Source organism: Myodes glareolus, chromosome 20 (assembly GCF_982192425.1).
Source record: "Myodes glareolus chromosome 20, mMyoGla1.1, whole genome shotgun sequence".
NCBI lineage: Eukaryota > Metazoa > Chordata > Mammalia > Rodentia > Cricetidae > Myodes > Myodes glareolus.
This window is the reverse complement of record NC_142045.1, coordinates 42,566,828-42,585,321: the sequence shown is the minus strand read 5'-3', so window position 1 is coordinate 42,585,321 and position 18,494 is coordinate 42,566,828. Positions and strand designations below refer to the sequence as shown.

Below are 18,494 nucleotides of genomic sequence, written 5' to 3'. Positions count from 1 at the left end.
AAAAGGAAAGAGAACATTTTAGAGGCAAGGAACTGTCAGATTATGTGTGTGTCTTTTATAATTTACCTTCAAAATTTCCCCCTTTGGATAAATGATTCAAGATGGCTCACACAGCCTACAAATCTCACAGGCAGCATAATGTCAACATCCTAGCACTCTCCAGTGATTCTTTTGGCCACCTGTTTACTCACTGCCAATAGAGCAGGCTAAACCTAAAATGGTTTTCTTAGTGACTGGAGATGACAAGAATGACATTAAGAGTAGGAGATAACTTAAACTTAAAATCACACAAAATAAAAATAAAATCTAGGAGCCAGATGGGGCACTTATTTTGGTTACCTCAGCACTAGGGAAGCAGACGGAGGGGGTTCTCTGCAAGTACAAGGCCATCCTGGTCTACATAGTCATGAGTGCTGATAACCAAATGTGGTCCTCACTAAGAGCAGGAAGTTCTCAATCACTGCACCAAATCTCCAGCCCAACAGATTTTCACGGTAACTGAAAAATGCCGGCCAAGTATTTGCGAAATAATGCTTAGCTTGTAGGGTAACACTGTGTTCATCTAAAATGTGTGGAGACTGATCCAAATTTGGTTATCTCAAAGGTATTACAAGCAATGACAAAAAGGCCCTGAATGAGGCCCTCACTTACAAAGTGCAAACTGCCTCTAGCTCCTATTCCTAAGTACAAATTGCCCTTTGAAACCCGGGGTCCCCTAAGATGATCTTTGTTAGCAACCAAAAAGCTGCCATTTTGGTCTGCTGACTTTCCAAATGAATCTTTTACCTGCCTCACTACTTGTCCTGGAGTCACCGACATTTGAGGATAGCATCTACACCCGCTTGACTAACACTATCAGGATTTCTATTTAAAGCAGGTAAAACAGGCAGACTGAGAAATAATGAGAAATAACACACTACTTGGGTCCTTCAGAAAACAAGCTATTTTGATCTTTTTCCATCTGACAGCGTCTCAGGACAATTAGGTTAAAATTCCTGCCTGCAAACTTACTAATACTGATTTGTAATTACCTCTTTTCTGCTTGTAAAGATCCTTGCACCTCCTCTTTCCTCCAGAACAATTTTCAAGGAAACTTGTGTTGATTCCCTAGTCTAAGTCACTCACATACAGCTCAGAATAAATTTTTGTAAGAGACAAGTAGCCCAGGTTAGCTAGGAACATGTTAAAGACTCCAGGGCTGGCCTCAAACTCAGGACAACACTCCTACCGTAGGTGCTGTTATTTCGGGAATGAGTTGCTATGCCCAGATTTTAATATTGGGGGTCGGAGTGCTAGGAGAGGAGGAACTGGAACCTAGGAACTTGTGCGTACTAAATAGCATTTACCACTCAACTTCATCCCCAGACCGTATTTTACTTAAAGCAGAGATGGCACTTTTGCCTGTGCAGGTCATTTTCTTAAGTCACCACACACATTAACAGTTGTAAAGGGAATACCACAACGGTGTACATGGAGGGTGTTCTAAGGAAAGTTATGGACTTTTTTGGTTTTTCAAGTTTTTCTGTGTAACAGCTCTGCCTGTCCTGGAACTTGCTCGGTAGACCAGGCTGGCCTCGAACTCACAGAGATCCGCCTGTCTCTGTCCCCCCGAGTGCTGGAATTAAACGTGTGCCACCACCGCCCAGCTGGACTTTATTCCAGCTCTAAGTTAAGTCAAAACAGTTTTTTAAAATAGATTTGCTAGGGAGAGCCAAGGCCCAGAGCTTGCTAGGAAGACCCTCCACTACTGCGCTACGCCCCTGGGTCTGAAACAGACTTGTTCTTCAGGTCAAGACATAACCTACCAGCTCCAAAATTACACAGCTAAACCGGGGTTCTGGTCAGTCTCACATTGACCGCTTTCCCTCAAACGATTACCCACTTCCGGCCTAGAGCGCGGAGGCCCGGAAGCTCCTCCTGCGCATGCGCGTCGCTCTCGCCCTCTCAGAAGCGGCGAGCTTGCTGACGTCACCGCCAAACTGGCTCGCTCATACAGCGGCGGGAATTTTTCAAAATGGGAGCATCGAGGCGCCGCCCAGGCCTCCGGAGGTACCGGGGGTACCTTTCGGTGGCGTCGGCGGCGTCGCCAGCGGCGGCGGCATAGAAAGGGCAGCCTGATGGGCGCCAAGACCCGCTGGCTGCTGGGAGAGCTGCCTCGGAGGGACTGCGAGACGGCCGAGGCCGGGGCGCCCGCGGCCCGGGAACATGGCGGCGTGCATCGGGGAGCGGATCGAGGTGAGGCGGGCTGACGGGGAGCCGAGGGAAGGTCGAGGTGAGGCTCGGTACAGACGCGGATGGAGCGGGGCGGGCGGGCGCAGGCGCTTCCCGGGGCTTGGTGACCCGCTTAGGTGAGCCGGGTTGCCGCGGGCGAACGGAGGCGGGCGGGTGCTGTGGTATAGAGGCTGGCGGAGCGGCCCGCCCCTCGGAGCCTCCCTCCCTCCCTCCCACCCTCCCACCCTCCCACCCTCCCACTGGGCGCTGATACCCACCCAGCAGGTGTGTCACCCGCTGTGGGCCCAGCCCTAGGCGTCGGGTCCGCACTCCGCCCCCAAAGCCCCGCTTGGGGAGCCGCTCCGCCCGCCCCTCCCCGGGGATGGCGGTTACGGTGGCGGGAGCGGCGGCGGGAGCCGGGTGGACAGGAGGAGAGAGCCGAGCTAACCAGCTCATTAGAGGGCTCAGCCTCCTCCCCGGCTGGACCTCAGCAAGTTCCGCGGAGCGGCAAGATGCCTGCCACCCCAGGCACCTGCATCATCGAGGTCTGATGACTGTTTGAACCTTGTACTCTTTCCTCTCTGCCCTTTTTACCAGATTTATTCCAGTTCCTACCCAACTTTCTTTCTAGTTCTGCGAGTCATCACGTCTAATATTTAACTTTTATTTTTTAAGGACTTTAAGGTTGGAAATCTGCTTGGTAAAGGATCATTTGCTGGAGTCTACAGAGCTGAGTCCATTCACACCGGTTTGGAAGTTGCAATCAAAATGGTAAGAATGTGTTAGTGACCCGTTCTCAAGTATTTTGCAAGGTTCTAGAAAGGCATGGTATTTAAAATGTCACAGTCATTATCTACTAGAGGCTGTGTACACTGCCACTCTACTGTGTGTGTGTGTGTGTGTGTAACACATTACCTAACCAAAAGTTCAGCAGCTGAATTTAAGGACATCTAAGAGACCCTTAACTTGCTTCCGTGAAGGTTTTATACATTTTGTTACTGTGAATACTTAAGGTGATGGGAAGACGTCCGAACAGTTTATTTATATATTTCACTTATGTGTGGCTATAGTAATCTAAACTACCATTATTGTCGAGCATGGTGGTGCATGCCTATAATCCCAGCTCTGAGGAGGTGGAAAAGGAAGATACAGAAGTCCAAAGCCAACCTCTGTTATAACAAAAATGTATTGGACATGCTGCGAATTTTTTCAATAGGTGCAAGGATAGAAAATAGATAAGAGTAAGTTGACTTTAAAGATATATTAAAAGCCTTATACAATTTTAGATTGATATTTGGGCTTTCATCTGAGGTTAGGGATATAAGCTTGGTGATAGATTACTTTGCTCTTACATGCACAAGGCCCTGGGTTCAAACCAAAGGATCAAATAAATCTGGCCTCTTATGTTTAGATCGACAAGAAAGCCATGTACAAAGCTGGAATGGTTCAGAGAGTCCAAAATGAGGTGAAAATACATTGCCAGTTGAAACACCCTTCTGTTTTGGAGGTAAGATACAAGGTGTATAGAAGTAGTTAGGGAAGCTGGATGTTTGTGTAACTGACTACACCCTTTTCTGTTTCAGCTTTATAATTACTTTGAGGATAACAATTATGTATACCTGGTGTTAGAAATGTGCCATAATGGGGAAATGAACAGGTACCTAAAGAACCGGATGAAGCCTTTCTCGGAAAGTGAAGGTGGGTGTCTTCTTTGGGATGGGGCAGAGTTTTTCTCTTTTTTCTTTTTGTTTGGTAAACACTTGACTTTTGAAGGTGTTGTTTTGAAAATGTGCTATTTGGTTTTTAAAAAAAAACTGTTTTATGTTTTTGAGACAAGGTCTGTTATGTAGCTCCTGCTGTCCTGGAACTCAGTATATAGACCAGACTGATCTTGAATGAACAGGGAGACTCCTCCTGTCTCTGCCTCCCACGTGCTGGGATTGAAGATGTGTGCCACTGCACCCAGCTTACTTTTTATATATTTACATATATATATAAACTTACATGCCACCATGTAATATATATTATATATAATTTTTTTATTTTACATGTATGGGTTTTTGTATGTACATCTGTGAACGTATATGCCTGGTGCCAAAGGAGTGCGGAAGAAGATATTCTGGAACTTGATTGTGAGCCACCATGTGGGTGTCCAGATTCTCTGAAGATCGGCCAAGGCTCTTAACCACTAAGCTTTTCATTTTCAGGAGGTCCCATTTATTGTTTCTCTCAGTGTCTGTGCTGTTGGGGTTCTATTTAGAAAGTCGTTCCCTGTGCCAATGTGTTCAAGTGTACTTCCCACTTTTTTCTATAAGGTTCCTTGTGACTGGCTTTATGTTGAGGTCTTTGACTTTTGGACTTGAGTTTTGTGCATGGTGATAGATATGGGTCTATTTTCATTCTTCTACATGTTGATATCCAGTTATGTCAGCACCACTTGTTAAATATTTGATATTTTTTGTTTCTTTGTCAAAAATCAGGTGTTTGAAGATGTGTGGATTGATATCTGGGTCTTCTATTCAGTTTCATTGGTCCTCCTGTCTGTTCTTATGCCAATACCAGGATGTTTTCAGTACTGTAGCTCTGTATTAGAGTATGAAGTCAGGGACTGTGATGCCTCCAGATAAATTCTTTTATTGCACAGGATTGTTTTGGCTATCCTGGGTTTTTGGCTTTTCCATATAAAGTTGAGTACCGTTCTTTTGAGGTCTGTGAAGAATTTTGCTGGAATTTTGCCGGGCATTGCATTGAATCTGTCTAAATAATTTTTTTTTTAATTTTTGTGAATATCTGGTTACTCTAGTTACCCTAAACACTTTGAACTGGTATAAAATTTGGCTTCCCTTAGTTTGTAAGTTGGAAAAAGCAAAGATTAAAAGAGGTGCCTAAGTTTTGCCTAAGTTTTCTTAAGAGGAATTAGATAGCATCACTAGAATCATGTTTTAGTTGGTAAATCTCAGCTACAAGCTAGGATTTTAATGTAATACTCTGGCATGCATACTAGATTTCTTTCGTGTATTCTAAACATTGGATTTTCCAGAACTTTTGAATTGTTGTCTTTTTTTCCATCTTCACAGCAAGGCACTTCATGCACCAGATCATCACGGGAATGTTGTATCTTCATTCTCATGGCATATTGCACCGGGACCTCACACTCTCTAACATCTTACTTACACGTAACATGAACATAAAGATTGCTGACTTTGGACTAGCAACACAGTTGAAAATGCCACATGAAAAGCACTACACACTGTGTGGAACTCCTAATTACATTTCACCGGAGATTGCAACTCGAAGTGCACATGGACTTGAATCTGACATTTGGTCACTGGGCTGTATGTTTTATACATTACTTATTGGAAGACCACCTTTTGACACTGATACAGTCAAGAACACACTGAATAAAGTAGTATTAGCAGATTATGAAATGCCAGCCTTTTTGTCGCGAGAAGCCCAGGACCTTATCCACCAGTTACTTCGTAGAAATCCTGCAGATCGGTTAAGTCTGTCTTCTGTGTTGGACCATCCTTTTATGTCACGAAATCCTTCAACAAAAAGTAAAGACTTGGGGACTGTAGAGGATTCAATGGATAGTGGGCATGCCACAATTTCTACAATGACAGCTTCTTCCAGTACCAGTTTGAATGGTAGTTTACTTGACAGAAGAAGAGTTTTGATTGGTCAGTCACTTCCAAATAAAATTACTGTATTTCCAAAACATAAGAATTTAAGTGACTTTTCTTCAGGAGATCGAAGCAATCTTTGTACGCAGTGGGGAAACCCAGACCAAGAAACCAGGGGACGGGGAAGAGTAATTGAAGATGCAGAAGAAAGGCCACATTCTCGATACCTTCGCAGAGCTCATTCCTCTGACAGATCCAGCACTTCTAATCCGTCTCGAGCAAAAACACACTCACTAGAACGATGTCATTCAGTAGAAATGCTTTCAAAGCCCAGAAGATCCCTGGATGAAAATGAAGAGAGGTATTCCCCCACAAACAGCAGTATCAGTTTTTTTAATTTCCTTTAAGACAAAACAGTCTTATACTTATAGATCTTTTGTAAGACATGATAGTGACCAAGCACTGTAAGGATAATTCTGTCAAAATTTTGATAAGCACAGATAGAAAGCTGCATCTAAACGAGGTGGGGAGATAGAATTACAGTTTTGAGCCAGGCGTAGTGGCACATGTCCTAGAACTTGGGAGGCACAGACAGAAGGTTCATACAGCTGAATCCAGTCTATGTGGCAGCAAGTTCTAGTCTTTTTTTCAAAACAGTCTTTTGTGCTATTAATGTTGGTTAAGGTCTCTTAAGTGCATATAAGCTTATATATAGCTCAGTGGGAGAACAGTGGCTCAACATGCATAGTGCCTTCATGTCAGTCCTCAGCACTGCAAAAATACCACTATATGTTCATAAATATATTTAAATTTTTAGGTATGTTATTTACAGCAGATCTCTAGCACAACATATTGAGCAGGTTTGATCCCTATAAGACTAAGAGTTGTGCATGTATAGGGAAGCTGAGGCTGAGTGAGGAGAAGCTGTGGTACTGACTAATTTTTGTGTCTAAGTGGGTTTTTGTGTGTAATCTTTTAATATTTGAAATATAAACTTCTAAAAGATTAGTAGATACAGTGGTGCCATTATAGTGCCATGGCGTTTGGCATAGGAATTTTAGAGACGGTTATACAAATACTGTTTTCTACAGTTATTATCAAGATTCAGGTATCCAAACCTCTTCTAGGTTTTCTGCCTTAAAATGTTTAGTGTGTAGGAATTCTGCTATCATAGAACACATAGTCAGTGTGTATGTGTGTACCCCCAGGTTCTGTTCTCTGTCCCAGTCCCTCTTTCCCTGATAATTGGTTTATGAGATTTCCTTTTTTCCCCTCTTTAGTTCCAATCATCATTGTCTAGGAAAAACTCCTTTTCCATTTGCAGACCAGACACCTCAGATGGAAATGGTACAGCAGTGGTTTGGGAATCTGCAAATGAATGGTGAGTTTTTAATAGAGTATTTAATCAAAACTTAATGGCCTTGAACCTGCTAAACATTACAGTTTTCTTATATCTAAGAAAACAGTTCCAATAAATTTCAATAAAATGTATTCTAATAATAAACACTTAACATTTTTTAATATTTAAGCTATCTGTTCTTAATATTCATGCTATATGATTAATCTGTTAAGTTTTCATAACAAATATTACGAAGAAAGCTATTTATACATGAGCGAAGTCCACACAACTCCGTTTGCACTACTGCTCTGTGATTAAGTAGAAAAGGATTCTCAAGTAGTTCTGGCGTAGGCTGCCCCTTTAAGCCTATTCTGGTGAAACCTGTGTCAAAACGGCTGTTATCAATGCCTATGAGTAATCAATCAGGGATGCCTGACTTTACTTGTGAGAAGCTGATGTGAGAATCTTAGTTTTCCAATAGTTCCTCATACTAAAACACACAGCTAAAACCTTAAACATTTCCAACAGTTCCTCATACTGAAACACACAGCTAAAACCTTAAACATTTGAGCAGCTGTCCCTAAGTCATTATTAAGACTGTGGAGATTAGGTGTCCCTCATTAATGAACAGCACTCGCTGAAGGTGGTGGAAAATAATGGTGGGAAGAGAGGATTAAAGGCAGCATCTGGAGGAGGAGATCGTCTTTCACCTCCGTGTTGTGTGCAGTGTGAGATAATAGCTCTCGTGAGGCAGACTTGTTATGTCCTGTCAAGAGAATCTTTTTCTTTTCAAGAAATAGGAATTTCAGAAGTCTAAAAGGGAATTAATCTGACCATATGTGCTTACTGGTTTGTTTGTGTGTTTTTTAAACTACAAAATTGCCCTGGACTTAGTCTTGCATTCTTATAATTATTTACAGGTTATTTTTACTTGGTAATATGGGCTTTTCTGAGATGGAAAAATAAACCTTATATAAATATATATTCGTTGTGCTTCAATTTTAAAGTATTTTACTTGATAGAAAATATTTTCCCTTATAAAGAGAATGTGAGGACAAGAAGCTTTACAGTCATTAGATAAAATTATGAAAATTCTCAGTTTATACTGAAGAGCTAGAGTTTTATATAACTGATCATTTCAAGGCTTTAAAAAAAAATAGCATCAGGACATGGTGGCCCATTCCTTTAATTACACCACTTGGAAGACTGAGGTATAGGGACCATGACTTCAAGACCAGCTAGGCTACATAAGTGAAACCCTGTCTTAAAAAAAAAAAGTAAAATGATTAAAATTTACCACAGAGAGTTTTATATAATTAAATTATTTATATAAGGCCCTTTTAAAAATAGGAACTCTCGCCTGGAGAGATGGCTCAGTGATTAAGAACACCTACTATTCTTCCTTGAAGACCCAGGTTCAGTTCCCAGTATCCACACAGGTTCCTCATAGCCCCTCCAGTTCCAGGAGGTCTGGTAGCTGGGCACTGCGTGTACATAGCACACGTGTACACACAAAGGCACACAGACACATGCATCAACAAAATTCTTTGGAAGTAAACTCTGGAAACCATATGAAATACGGTATAGAATTCAGTAGGACTGCAATAGGTGCAAACAGGGACACTGAACGGAGTCAATGTTTTGCTTCTAGTTGCACATTTTCTAAGTAGAGTTGTGATAAACAATCTTATATTAAAGGAATTTGCTTATTTTTATCAGAACCGCTTCTGATGAACATTGACTTGGCTTTGCTTTGATTGAAAATTTGATTTCCCCGAGCATTGGTTGCGCTCGCCTTTAATCCCAGCACTGAGGAAGCAGAGGCAGGTGAATGTCTGAGTTCAAGGACAGCCAAGCCAGTGCTACACAGAGAAACCCTGTCTTGAAAAACTAAGGAAGAAAGAAAAATTGATTTCATATTAGTATATTTTCATAGCCATAAGAATACTAAAAGTTTTTCAGCCTGACTTAGATGTTCCTTTAACTACTTTTTGACTTTATTAAGAGCTCATTTTCTTAATAGCTTCTTTTTTAAAAAGAAATCTCATATATTTAAGATACATAATAAAGTTATAAATAATAAAACAGTTACTGTGTAAGAAATTGGCAAAGAACAACTACAGTTTACTGATTAAAGAAACCTATAATACACAGATGTTTATAATTGACTTTTTTCTATTGTTAAAGGTGCTATTTAGAGTCAGGGTGTGGTGCAGCATGCCTTTAATCCCTTAAACCCGGGAGGCCAAGGCAAGCCCATCTGTTGAGTTCCAGGTCACCCTGGTCTACATTGTAATTTCCAGGATAGTCAGGGCTACAAAGAAAGACCCTCCTCCTGCCATGCTCACATTGTGCTACATTTTCCTAAACTGTTTTTTTTTTTTTTAATGTATATTTTAGCTCATTTAGGAGAAACTAATGAGCACAACACCGTCGGCCCAAACAGAGATTTCCAGGGCTATCCAGATTCACGGGACATGTTAAGAAATGCTTGGACTGATTCAAGAGCCAGCAAGAATGCTGATACTTCTGCTAATGTTCATCCTGTAAAGCAGCTGAGTACCACGAAGTACATGACTGCATATCATAGTAAACCTGAGATCATGCAACAAGAGCTGGTCTTGCATACTCGTTCTGAACAAAGCAAGAATACAAGTATGGAATCAACAGTGGGTCACCAGAAACCGACCTTACGAAGCATTACATCTCCGTTGATTGCTCACAGATTAAAACCAATCAGACAAAAAACAAAAAAGGCTGTGGTATGTCAGTTATTTTTTCTAAGTTACTATTTGACATTTTCCTTGGAATACAATTCTTAAGTGTGATCTTTTTAGTTCCTATGATATCTTTGGAATTTGAGATATATAAACTTAACATTCAAGAAAAAAGTGAGTATCCATGGAAAAATCCCTTTAGTTTCGATAGGTAATATTTGGGTTTTGTTGTGTGTATTAAAGAGTTTCCAGTAGGTAATCCATGCTGCCTTTGGATTTTCTGCCTCTGCCTCATGAATGCTATGACTACAGGTGTATACTATCACCCTGCCTACTACCCTCTAGCTGCTGACAATGGCTAGTTGATTCTGATAAGTTTGGAACTTTGAACTTACTGATTTTTAAATTTTATTTTGATTTTGTGTTTCTGAGTGTCTTGCCTACATGTATGTATGGCACTACATGCTTGCCTGGTGCCCAGGGAAGCCAAAAAAGGGGCATTGATTCCTTTGCTTTGGAGTTACAGTCAGATATGAGCCACCATGTGGATTCTGGGAAATGAACCAAGGTCCTCTGAAAGAACAAGTGCTCTTAACCACCGAACCACCTCTGCAGCCCCTAAATTATTTATATTTAAAAGTGAAAATAATGCTGCATGCTACATTAAACACTTTATTTACACCTACAGTTGGTGATGTTCCGCATTTCATTAGAAATCAAAGGTGAGATAGAAAATACAACTTTTAAAAAAACAACTAAAAATCCCAGCACTTGGGAGGCAGAAGCAGGTGGATCTGTGTGAGTTCGAGACAAGCCTGGTCTACAAGAGCTAGTTCCAGGACAGGCTCCAAAGCTACAGAGAAACCCTGTCTCGAAAAAAAAAATAACTAAAATTAAAGCAATATTCATTTCTGTGTTGAGAAGTCACTGAGTGTATGTGAAGATAGAATGATTACCTTGTGATTCCATCTTGGTCCTCTTTGTTCTTTGCTTCCCATGTCATCCTGTCTTGCCTTTGTTTGGCTCCCCCATTGTCTCCAGGGTCCTTGTTCCCCACCCTACCTTCTGTTTGCCTTTTGCTCATTGGTTAGCATTTCACACTTGATTACACATTCTCACCTTTATGCCTTCTGGCTCACAACTGCACCCAACTACATTGCTGCTCTAGACTGCCAAAGTGAAGCAGCAGTTGGATTTTGTTGTTTCTGCTATGGTTGAGTACTTTTCCCTCTTCAATATTATGTGCCAGAAGTGTTCTTAAAAAAACAATTTATTGATTTTTTCTGTTTCCCTAGGTGAGCATCCTTGATTCAGAGGAGGTGTGTGTGGAACTTCTAAAAGAGTGTACATCTGAAGGACATGTGAAAGAAGTTCTTCAGATCTCCAGTGATGGGACTATGGTAGCGTACTGGTTTTATTCACTTGCAATTTTAGGTGTGGCTTTAATCATTTGGCATTGAATTCTTTTTACAATATGGTATTTAATCTGTATCTTTGGAATTCACAAACTGAAAAATAAAAATAATTGTAACTAGTAATAAAATTAAAATTTTAGATTAGAATACTTCATTACTTTTAGAAACTATTTTAATGTTTTTCTAATTTAATGCTTAACATAGAACTTTATGTACTTTTTGGTAACAAAGGATAATACTTAATAGCATACAATTAGAAGTTTTATTTATTTTTTAATCAGATCACTGTGTATTACCCAAATGATGGACGAGGCTTTCCTCTTGGTGATAGACCACCCTTGCCTACTAACAACATCAGTAGGTACAGCTTTGACAATTTGCCCGGTACGTACATTTTCAGGACATGAATCGAGATAATAGATTTATATGCACATAAATTTTGTATGTATGGTTGTAAATTGTAACAACGTTGGCTTCAGTCTGATTGCTGGTCCTGTTCTTGTACTTAGTGTCTAGGATGATTTGGTGTATCTTAACCACTCCACTGTCTACTGTTCGTATGTTATACTGCTACAAATTCTTTAAGTGGAGACTAATTCTAAAGCATTAGTAGCATCAGAACTATTGTTTAGTTATTAGTCTGTCTAGAGTCATCAAAAATTTCAGCATGAAGTATCTAGTTTTTCACATTTGTAATCACTGCAGATAGATACAAAGAGAGAGAGAGAGAGAGAGAGAGAGAGAGAGAGAGAGAGAGAGATTGGTAACTGACTATCTCCTGCATAAGTTCCTGGAAGCTGTGATTTGGAGAAATAACTACTGAATAAACACATATTGTTTTCAAAAACAAGAAAGCTGTCTTAACCTTACCAGAAATCTGAATACAGATATAACTGTATGTTTAGTCAATTCTTTCTTCTGTAATATCATGTGTGTTTTTCTTCAGAAAAATACTGGCGGAAATATCAGTATGCTTCCAGATTTATTCAGCTCGTGAGATCTAAAACTCCCAAAATCACTTATTTTACAAGATACGCTAAATGTATTTTGATGGAGAATTCTCCTGGTGCTGATTTCGAGGTTTGGTTTTATGACGGTGAGTATAATACATGTGATCTAGATTTATGGCTGTACATCCAGCAGTTCATCTGTAATGTATGAGATATAGTCCTCTTGGCTGCTGAACTCTGCATCAGTTCATAACATAAACTGCATGAAACCCAAATGGATGGTTTTCTCCCCAAACCATCCAAACCCAAACAGTCTCTTTGAGCATTCTCTGTCTCTCTCCATGAAGGGTTCCCATGGGCACATCCCAGCACATGATTCCAGCTATCCCTGCTATTTTGTGTGAGTGCTATGCCTTTGTGCAGTCAGGTCAGACATGTGCTAAAAAGAGAAAATGGTGCCTTACATTTGTTAGATACTTGGAGTGTCATTTTACAAATGATCAATAAATGATGTGAATAACTTTTCTGACCGCCATTATATACTAGTATAATAATTCAGTACAGGAACAGTAGAAGAACTGAAAAAGGAATGGTTTTTCTGCTTAATTTTCAGGAGCCAAAATACACAAAACAGAAGACTTAATTCATGTGATTGAAAAAACTGGTAAATCTTACACTTTAAAATGTGAAAGTGAAATTACCAGCTTGAAAGAGGAAATGAAAATATATATGGACCATGCTAATGAGGTATGTGCTTGTTTCTCATCCAACTAACAGTCACATGTAAAGCCGTGAACTACTGACAAGAGGCAATCTTCTCTGTAATAGGGTCATCGTGTCTGCTTGGCACTAGAGTCTGTAATCTCAGACGAGGAAAAGAGAAGCAGGAGCTCTTCGTTCTTCCCAATAATTGTAGGAAGGTAAAAAGCTTCAAATTCCTAACTGTGGCTAAAATGTTTAAGATACAATTAGGACATTTCATTATAAATGATGTTTAGAGTTGTACCATAGTGACACACTCCATAATCCTGGCACCCAAGAAGTAGAGGCGGGAAGAATTGGAGGCCACTGTACCTCAAAACAGCTACAAGGGCCAGTGAGATGGCTCACTGGGTAAAGTGCTTGGAATACAAGCTTTAACAACCTAAGCTTGATCCCTGAAACCCATATAAGACTGAAGGCAAGAATTTACTCCAATGGTCATTCTTTAACCTCCAGACACACACTCTGGAGCATATATGTGCCTATATTCCCATATAATTCACACATAGTAAATAAAATTGAAATTTAAAAATTTAACTAGCTAGGTGTGGTGCCACACACCTTTAATTTTGGCACTGGAGTGGCAGAGACAAGTGAATCTCTGAGATCAAGACCAGCCTGCTCCACATAATGGGACCCTGTGTCAAACACATACACATAAGCTAAATAAATGTTTAGTTCTCTGTATATTGGTAAGCTTTAGGTAACCTTTCTCTTTGCTTCAGAAAACCTGGTAATACTAGTTCACCTATAGCCTTATCACCACCTCCTGTGGACCCAAGCTACTCAAAGGAAGAGCAAGCATTACCCAGCAGATTGAACATGAATAGTGCGGCATTTCCAACACAGGCACCTTCTGTAAGTAAATCTATATCACATGCAGCCCTTATATAAAGGTGTGGGTTGTGGGTACAGCTCAGTTGTAGAATATATGCTTAACATGTGTCCAGAAGTTAGATCCCAGCACCACCCAGAAAAATAAAACATCACCTACTGTCTCAGCCTCACTGAGCCAAAGGTCCTTCACGTGCTATCAGCTGCTTTATGGCTCATGCTCACAACTGAGTAATTACATTTCCCCAGTGAAGTGCCATACCAGTAAAGACTATACAAATGTACAAGCTCCTCCTCTCCCTTACTGTTTGTAGACTGCTACAGCTGAAGGACTCGGCCACACAGCCACCTCCACAGGAGCAAGTTTCTCTTCTTCGAGTCTTCCTAAATCAGCACAGCTTTTGAAATCTGTTTTTGTGAAAAATGTTGGTTGGGCTACACAGGTAAGACATTTCTGAGAAAGATGATTTCCTCGCTGTAGACCTCTTGACTTTTTCATTGATTGAATTATTACCCAATAATATAAATTATTTTAACAACTTCTCTTTTCCAGGAATTTTTTAAGTACATTTTTTATTGGATATATTCCTAAAAGTTTGGCTTTTTTTTTTTAATTGGTATATATCAGAAGCTTCTGATATTGGTACAGTGTGGAAGATGTCATGATAAAGGGTTGTGCGGAGTAGTGAATGATGTCTAGGATATTTGAAATTGCAGAAACGAAATCAACATTGACTTGAAATTTGTAAAATTGTGTGTCAGTGTATATTACATTGTATATGTTATCAGAAAGTTTGAAGTGTGGAAATTTTGGAGTATGGCACATGTATTTTTACTTAACAATTAAGTAAAAATTCACTCTAGTACTTCATGGGTTTGTTGACATTTGTTGAGTACCACCTTCTGTGTGGTCCTGTGTTTCCCACATTTCTAGTTTGTTCCCTAATGTAATCTGGTAAAACTTAGGCTAGTTTGCCTTTTAAAGACAGTAAAATTATAGTTTTTTATAATGATGGATTGATTTGCATAGTCCTGCAATATGTGTAACTATGTGAATACAGGACTGTTTTGGCCAGGTGGCCATACTGTTTTTCACCTGTACCACATGCCTTTCCATTTGTAGTAGAAAACTTTCAGTAGCTAAGAGATAAAATAGGGGAGCCTTTGTCATTCAGTCCTATCTTGGGAAAAATGCTATATGGAAAAAACAACTGCATAAATAACCCAGTGGCTATTTGTGAGAAACCAAATTTATTGAGTCATTTTAATATTATGGTGCCTTAGCCACGAGAGAAATGATCTGAAGAGAAAAAAAGGAAAATAGTATTTTCAGTGCTTAAAATAATTACAAACCCAAATTTGCAGTTATTGGAGACAATTGTTTTAAAAGCTATGTTGGGTCTGGGTATATTCGCACATGCCTAGAATTCTGGTATTTAGGAGGTAGAAGCAAGAGTGAACTCGATGCCAGTCTGGGCTATGTAGTGAGTGAGACCTTGCCTTAAAAATGAACTGTGGAGCTAGAGAGGCGGCCCCATGATTAAGAGCATTTGCTGAATAAAGTTTTATTCCTACGTGGCAGTCCACAACTGCTTGTAACTCCAGTTCTAGGAGATCTGATGCCCTCTTCTGACCTCTTTCAGGTTGTGAGCAAGTTGCATGGACACATGAAGGAAAAACCCCCATAGGCATGAAAATAACTATGATGTGTGCCTTTAATCCTAGAACTCTTAAGGCAGAAGCAGGTAGATCTCTATGAGTTCAAGGCCAGCTAGTGATAATACTGAGACTATTTCAAAAGGGGTGGGGTCGGGTGGGATGGGGGAATCTAAAACACTGAATGAATAAAACAAAACTGTACAGAGATCCGCCTGCCTCTGCCTCCTAAGTGAGCCATCACCGACTGGCCGGTGGCACATGCCTTTAATCCCAGCACTTGGGAGGCAGAGGCAGGCAGATCTCTATACCAACCTGGTCTACAGAGTGAGTTCTAGGACAGCCAGAGCTACACAGAAAAACCCTGTCTCAAAACCACCACCAACCCTACCCCACCCCTGCCAAAAAAAACAAGTTGTGTCTCATGTGTAGTCATTTGCTATGCTTCTTGCTTTTCTAGCTAACTAGCGGAGCTGTGTGGGTTCAGTTTAACGATGGCTCACAGCTAGTTGTCCAAGCAGGAGTATCTTCCATCAGTTACACATCACCAGATGGTCAGACAACTAGGTAAGTTTTTATAGCGCTGGGTGGGATTCAGTGCTTGCTCTCATTTTCCTTTCTCTATATTTTGAAATAAGTGGCTTGGTAAGCTTAGTGTTTTGACAGTTTTTATCTACACTATTCATAATCAAGTCAAATGGTAGGATTTGTTTGAATTTCATTGAATAACCCTATTCAATGTATATATAGATTATTTACTTAAAAGAACATGGAGGGGCCAGGTGTGGTGGTGCATACCTTTAATTCCAGTACCTAGGAGACAGAGACAGGTGGGTCTCTTGTGAGCTTAAAGCCAGCCACATCTACATAAAGACTTTTAGGCTAGCCAGAGGGTGAGACTGTGTCTCAAAAATCAAACACAAAAGGACATGGAGGCCTGGAGAGATGGCTCAGCTGCTAACGTACTTGCTTTGCAAGCAGGAGGACTTTAGTTCAGAGCCTCAGCCACCCATGAAAAAGGCAAATCAGTATGCACCCTGGGGACATGCTGATTCTTGGCTCACAGGCCACCCAATCTAGTCAAATAGGCAAGCCTCGGTTTCAGTGAGAAACCTTGTCTCAAAGTGATTGAGATAGACGTCTAACATTGACCTCAGGCTGGATGTGGTGGTGCACTGACCAGCAATCAGCAGGAGTTGTCGAGACCATCCTTGGCTACATAGCAACCAACCTGGGTTATATGAGACCCATCACAAAGAAGTCTAAATTAACTAAATAGACTTGGGTTTTTTTCCAAATAAGAGTTATATCACAGGCTGGAAAGATGACTCAGCAGTTAAGAGCACTGCCTGTTCTTCCAGAGGTCCTGAGTTCAATTCCCAGCAACCATATGGTGGTTTACAACCATCTGTTGTAAGATCTGGTGCCCTCTTCTGGCCTGCAGGCATATATGCGGGCAATCTTTTTTTTTTTTTAAAGAGTTTTAAGACTTGTTTTTGTGGTTGTGGTGGTTGTTGTTGTTGTGGTTGTTTATGGTAGGTATTGAACCTTGGGCCTTGTGAATGCTTTCCAAGCCCTCTAACTGAACTGTACCACCCAGTACTAACAATCATTTATGAAGGCTAGCCACTAGTCCTCACAATATATAAGTGCTATCTCTGAATATTCAACTAATCACAGATCAGAAATATTTATTAAAAAAGTACTATGCTTGTACTGAGTATATGCACCTATGAAACAAAACAAGTGTTCTTTTTTTGAAAGAAATTGCATACACTTCAGTTGATTTTTGTAATTCTAGTAATTGTATTATTTTCTTACCTCTTGTCTTTAAATGAGAAATGTGCTTTTGAGTATTCTCTTAAGGTCTAAGAATTGAAATTGTTTGTTTTTCTGCTTCATTTAGGTATGGAGAAAATGAAAAATTACCAGAATACATCAAACAGAAATTACAGTGTCTTTCGTCCATCCTTCTGATGTTTTCTAGTCCAACTCCTAGTGTTCAGATGTCTGTATTTAATAAATGACTTTGTTTGGCTTTCAAGTAAAGTGAGTTTTTTTTAGTTTACTATGACTTCAGAAAGCCTTTCTATTAAACAGAATTTTAATCTGTATCATAAAAAATATATGCTACGAAAACAAAATAGAATAAAGTTTTCATTACCAAATACAGTAGTCATGAAATAAACTAGGACATCTGATTTTTCTCCAAGTACATAATCCCTCATTCAGACTTTCTGTGCTCATGTTTGTACCACACTAAACTTTGTGTGCTGTGTTTGTTTTTGTTGTTTCTGTACTAGTAAGACACTGAGAATCATGGACAAATAGCCTATAGTTTTGAATATGTAAATAATGTATGTATAAGCAGTATGTAAACATGTATATTTTATATTTATTTTTGTAGCGCTTGTATGTGATTAAATATTTCTGCAAATACATTTTATAAAATAAACACATTGGTAAGTTTACTTTTATTTGGTTAAATACTTGTTTTAAAATATGTTGATCATTCTTAAATTCTGTTTGCTGTTTAAGAAGAATCCCCCTCACCCACATTTATTTTTTGAGACTGGGCTTTTATTGGTTTAACCCACTGACTGTCTTTTATCTCCTCTCACTCCCACCTCCCCCTGCTGGGCGTTCTTTCATAGCCCCAGGAGAGATGAGGTTACTGGGTAGACAAGACTTGGGACACGAAGGGGACTTGGGGTGATAAAGAGCGTGGCTGCTAGGCAGTCAGAGAAAACATCTGTCTAAGCAGAGGGAAATTGTAAGAAGTTTTATTTCACCCACAGTGGTCAGAAGGGGTCAGATACCCTGGGTCTGAGTTACAGGCAGTTGTGAGCCACTATGCTGGTTCCAAGTCCACCTTAAGAGTAAGCACACTAATCCTCTGGACCAGATTAAAATGTGAAGTCTTAATCCTGTAAATTAGGTGTTGGGCATCGTTACTGAGGTTTATTGTTTCCCTTATATTGAGATTT

At 40.0% G+C, this 18,494-nt stretch overlaps 1 protein-coding gene across 2 annotated transcripts; it reads left to right on the top strand.

Annotated features, from left to right (window-relative positions):
* The first annotated feature begins 2,001 nt into the window (after positions 1-2,001).
* Plk4 (polo like kinase 4) lies at positions 2,002-17,978 on the top strand. Of its 2 annotated transcripts, none has more exons than XM_048424495.3 (16): positions 2,002-2,235; positions 2,887-2,982; positions 3,623-3,718; positions 3,795-3,909; positions 5,289-6,195; positions 7,115-7,215; positions 9,574-9,935; positions 11,186-11,290; positions 11,587-11,689; positions 12,252-12,401; positions 12,869-13,002; positions 13,084-13,175; positions 13,743-13,875; positions 14,166-14,294; positions 15,968-16,074; positions 17,414-17,978. In XM_048424495.3, exons 1-16 carry the CDS (start codon positions 2,206-2,208, stop codon positions 17,532-17,534), a joined length of 2,781 nt encoding a protein of 926 aa, XP_048280452.2. In that variant the 5' UTR covers positions 2,002-2,205; the 3' UTR covers positions 17,535-17,978. The 2 variants fall into 2 exon arrangements, with proteins under 2 accessions (XP_048280452.2, XP_048280453.2); XM_048424496.3 differs by lacking the exon at positions 2,002-2,235 and adding an exon at positions 2,596-2,756.
* Positions 17,979-18,494: the final 516 nt, after the last annotated feature.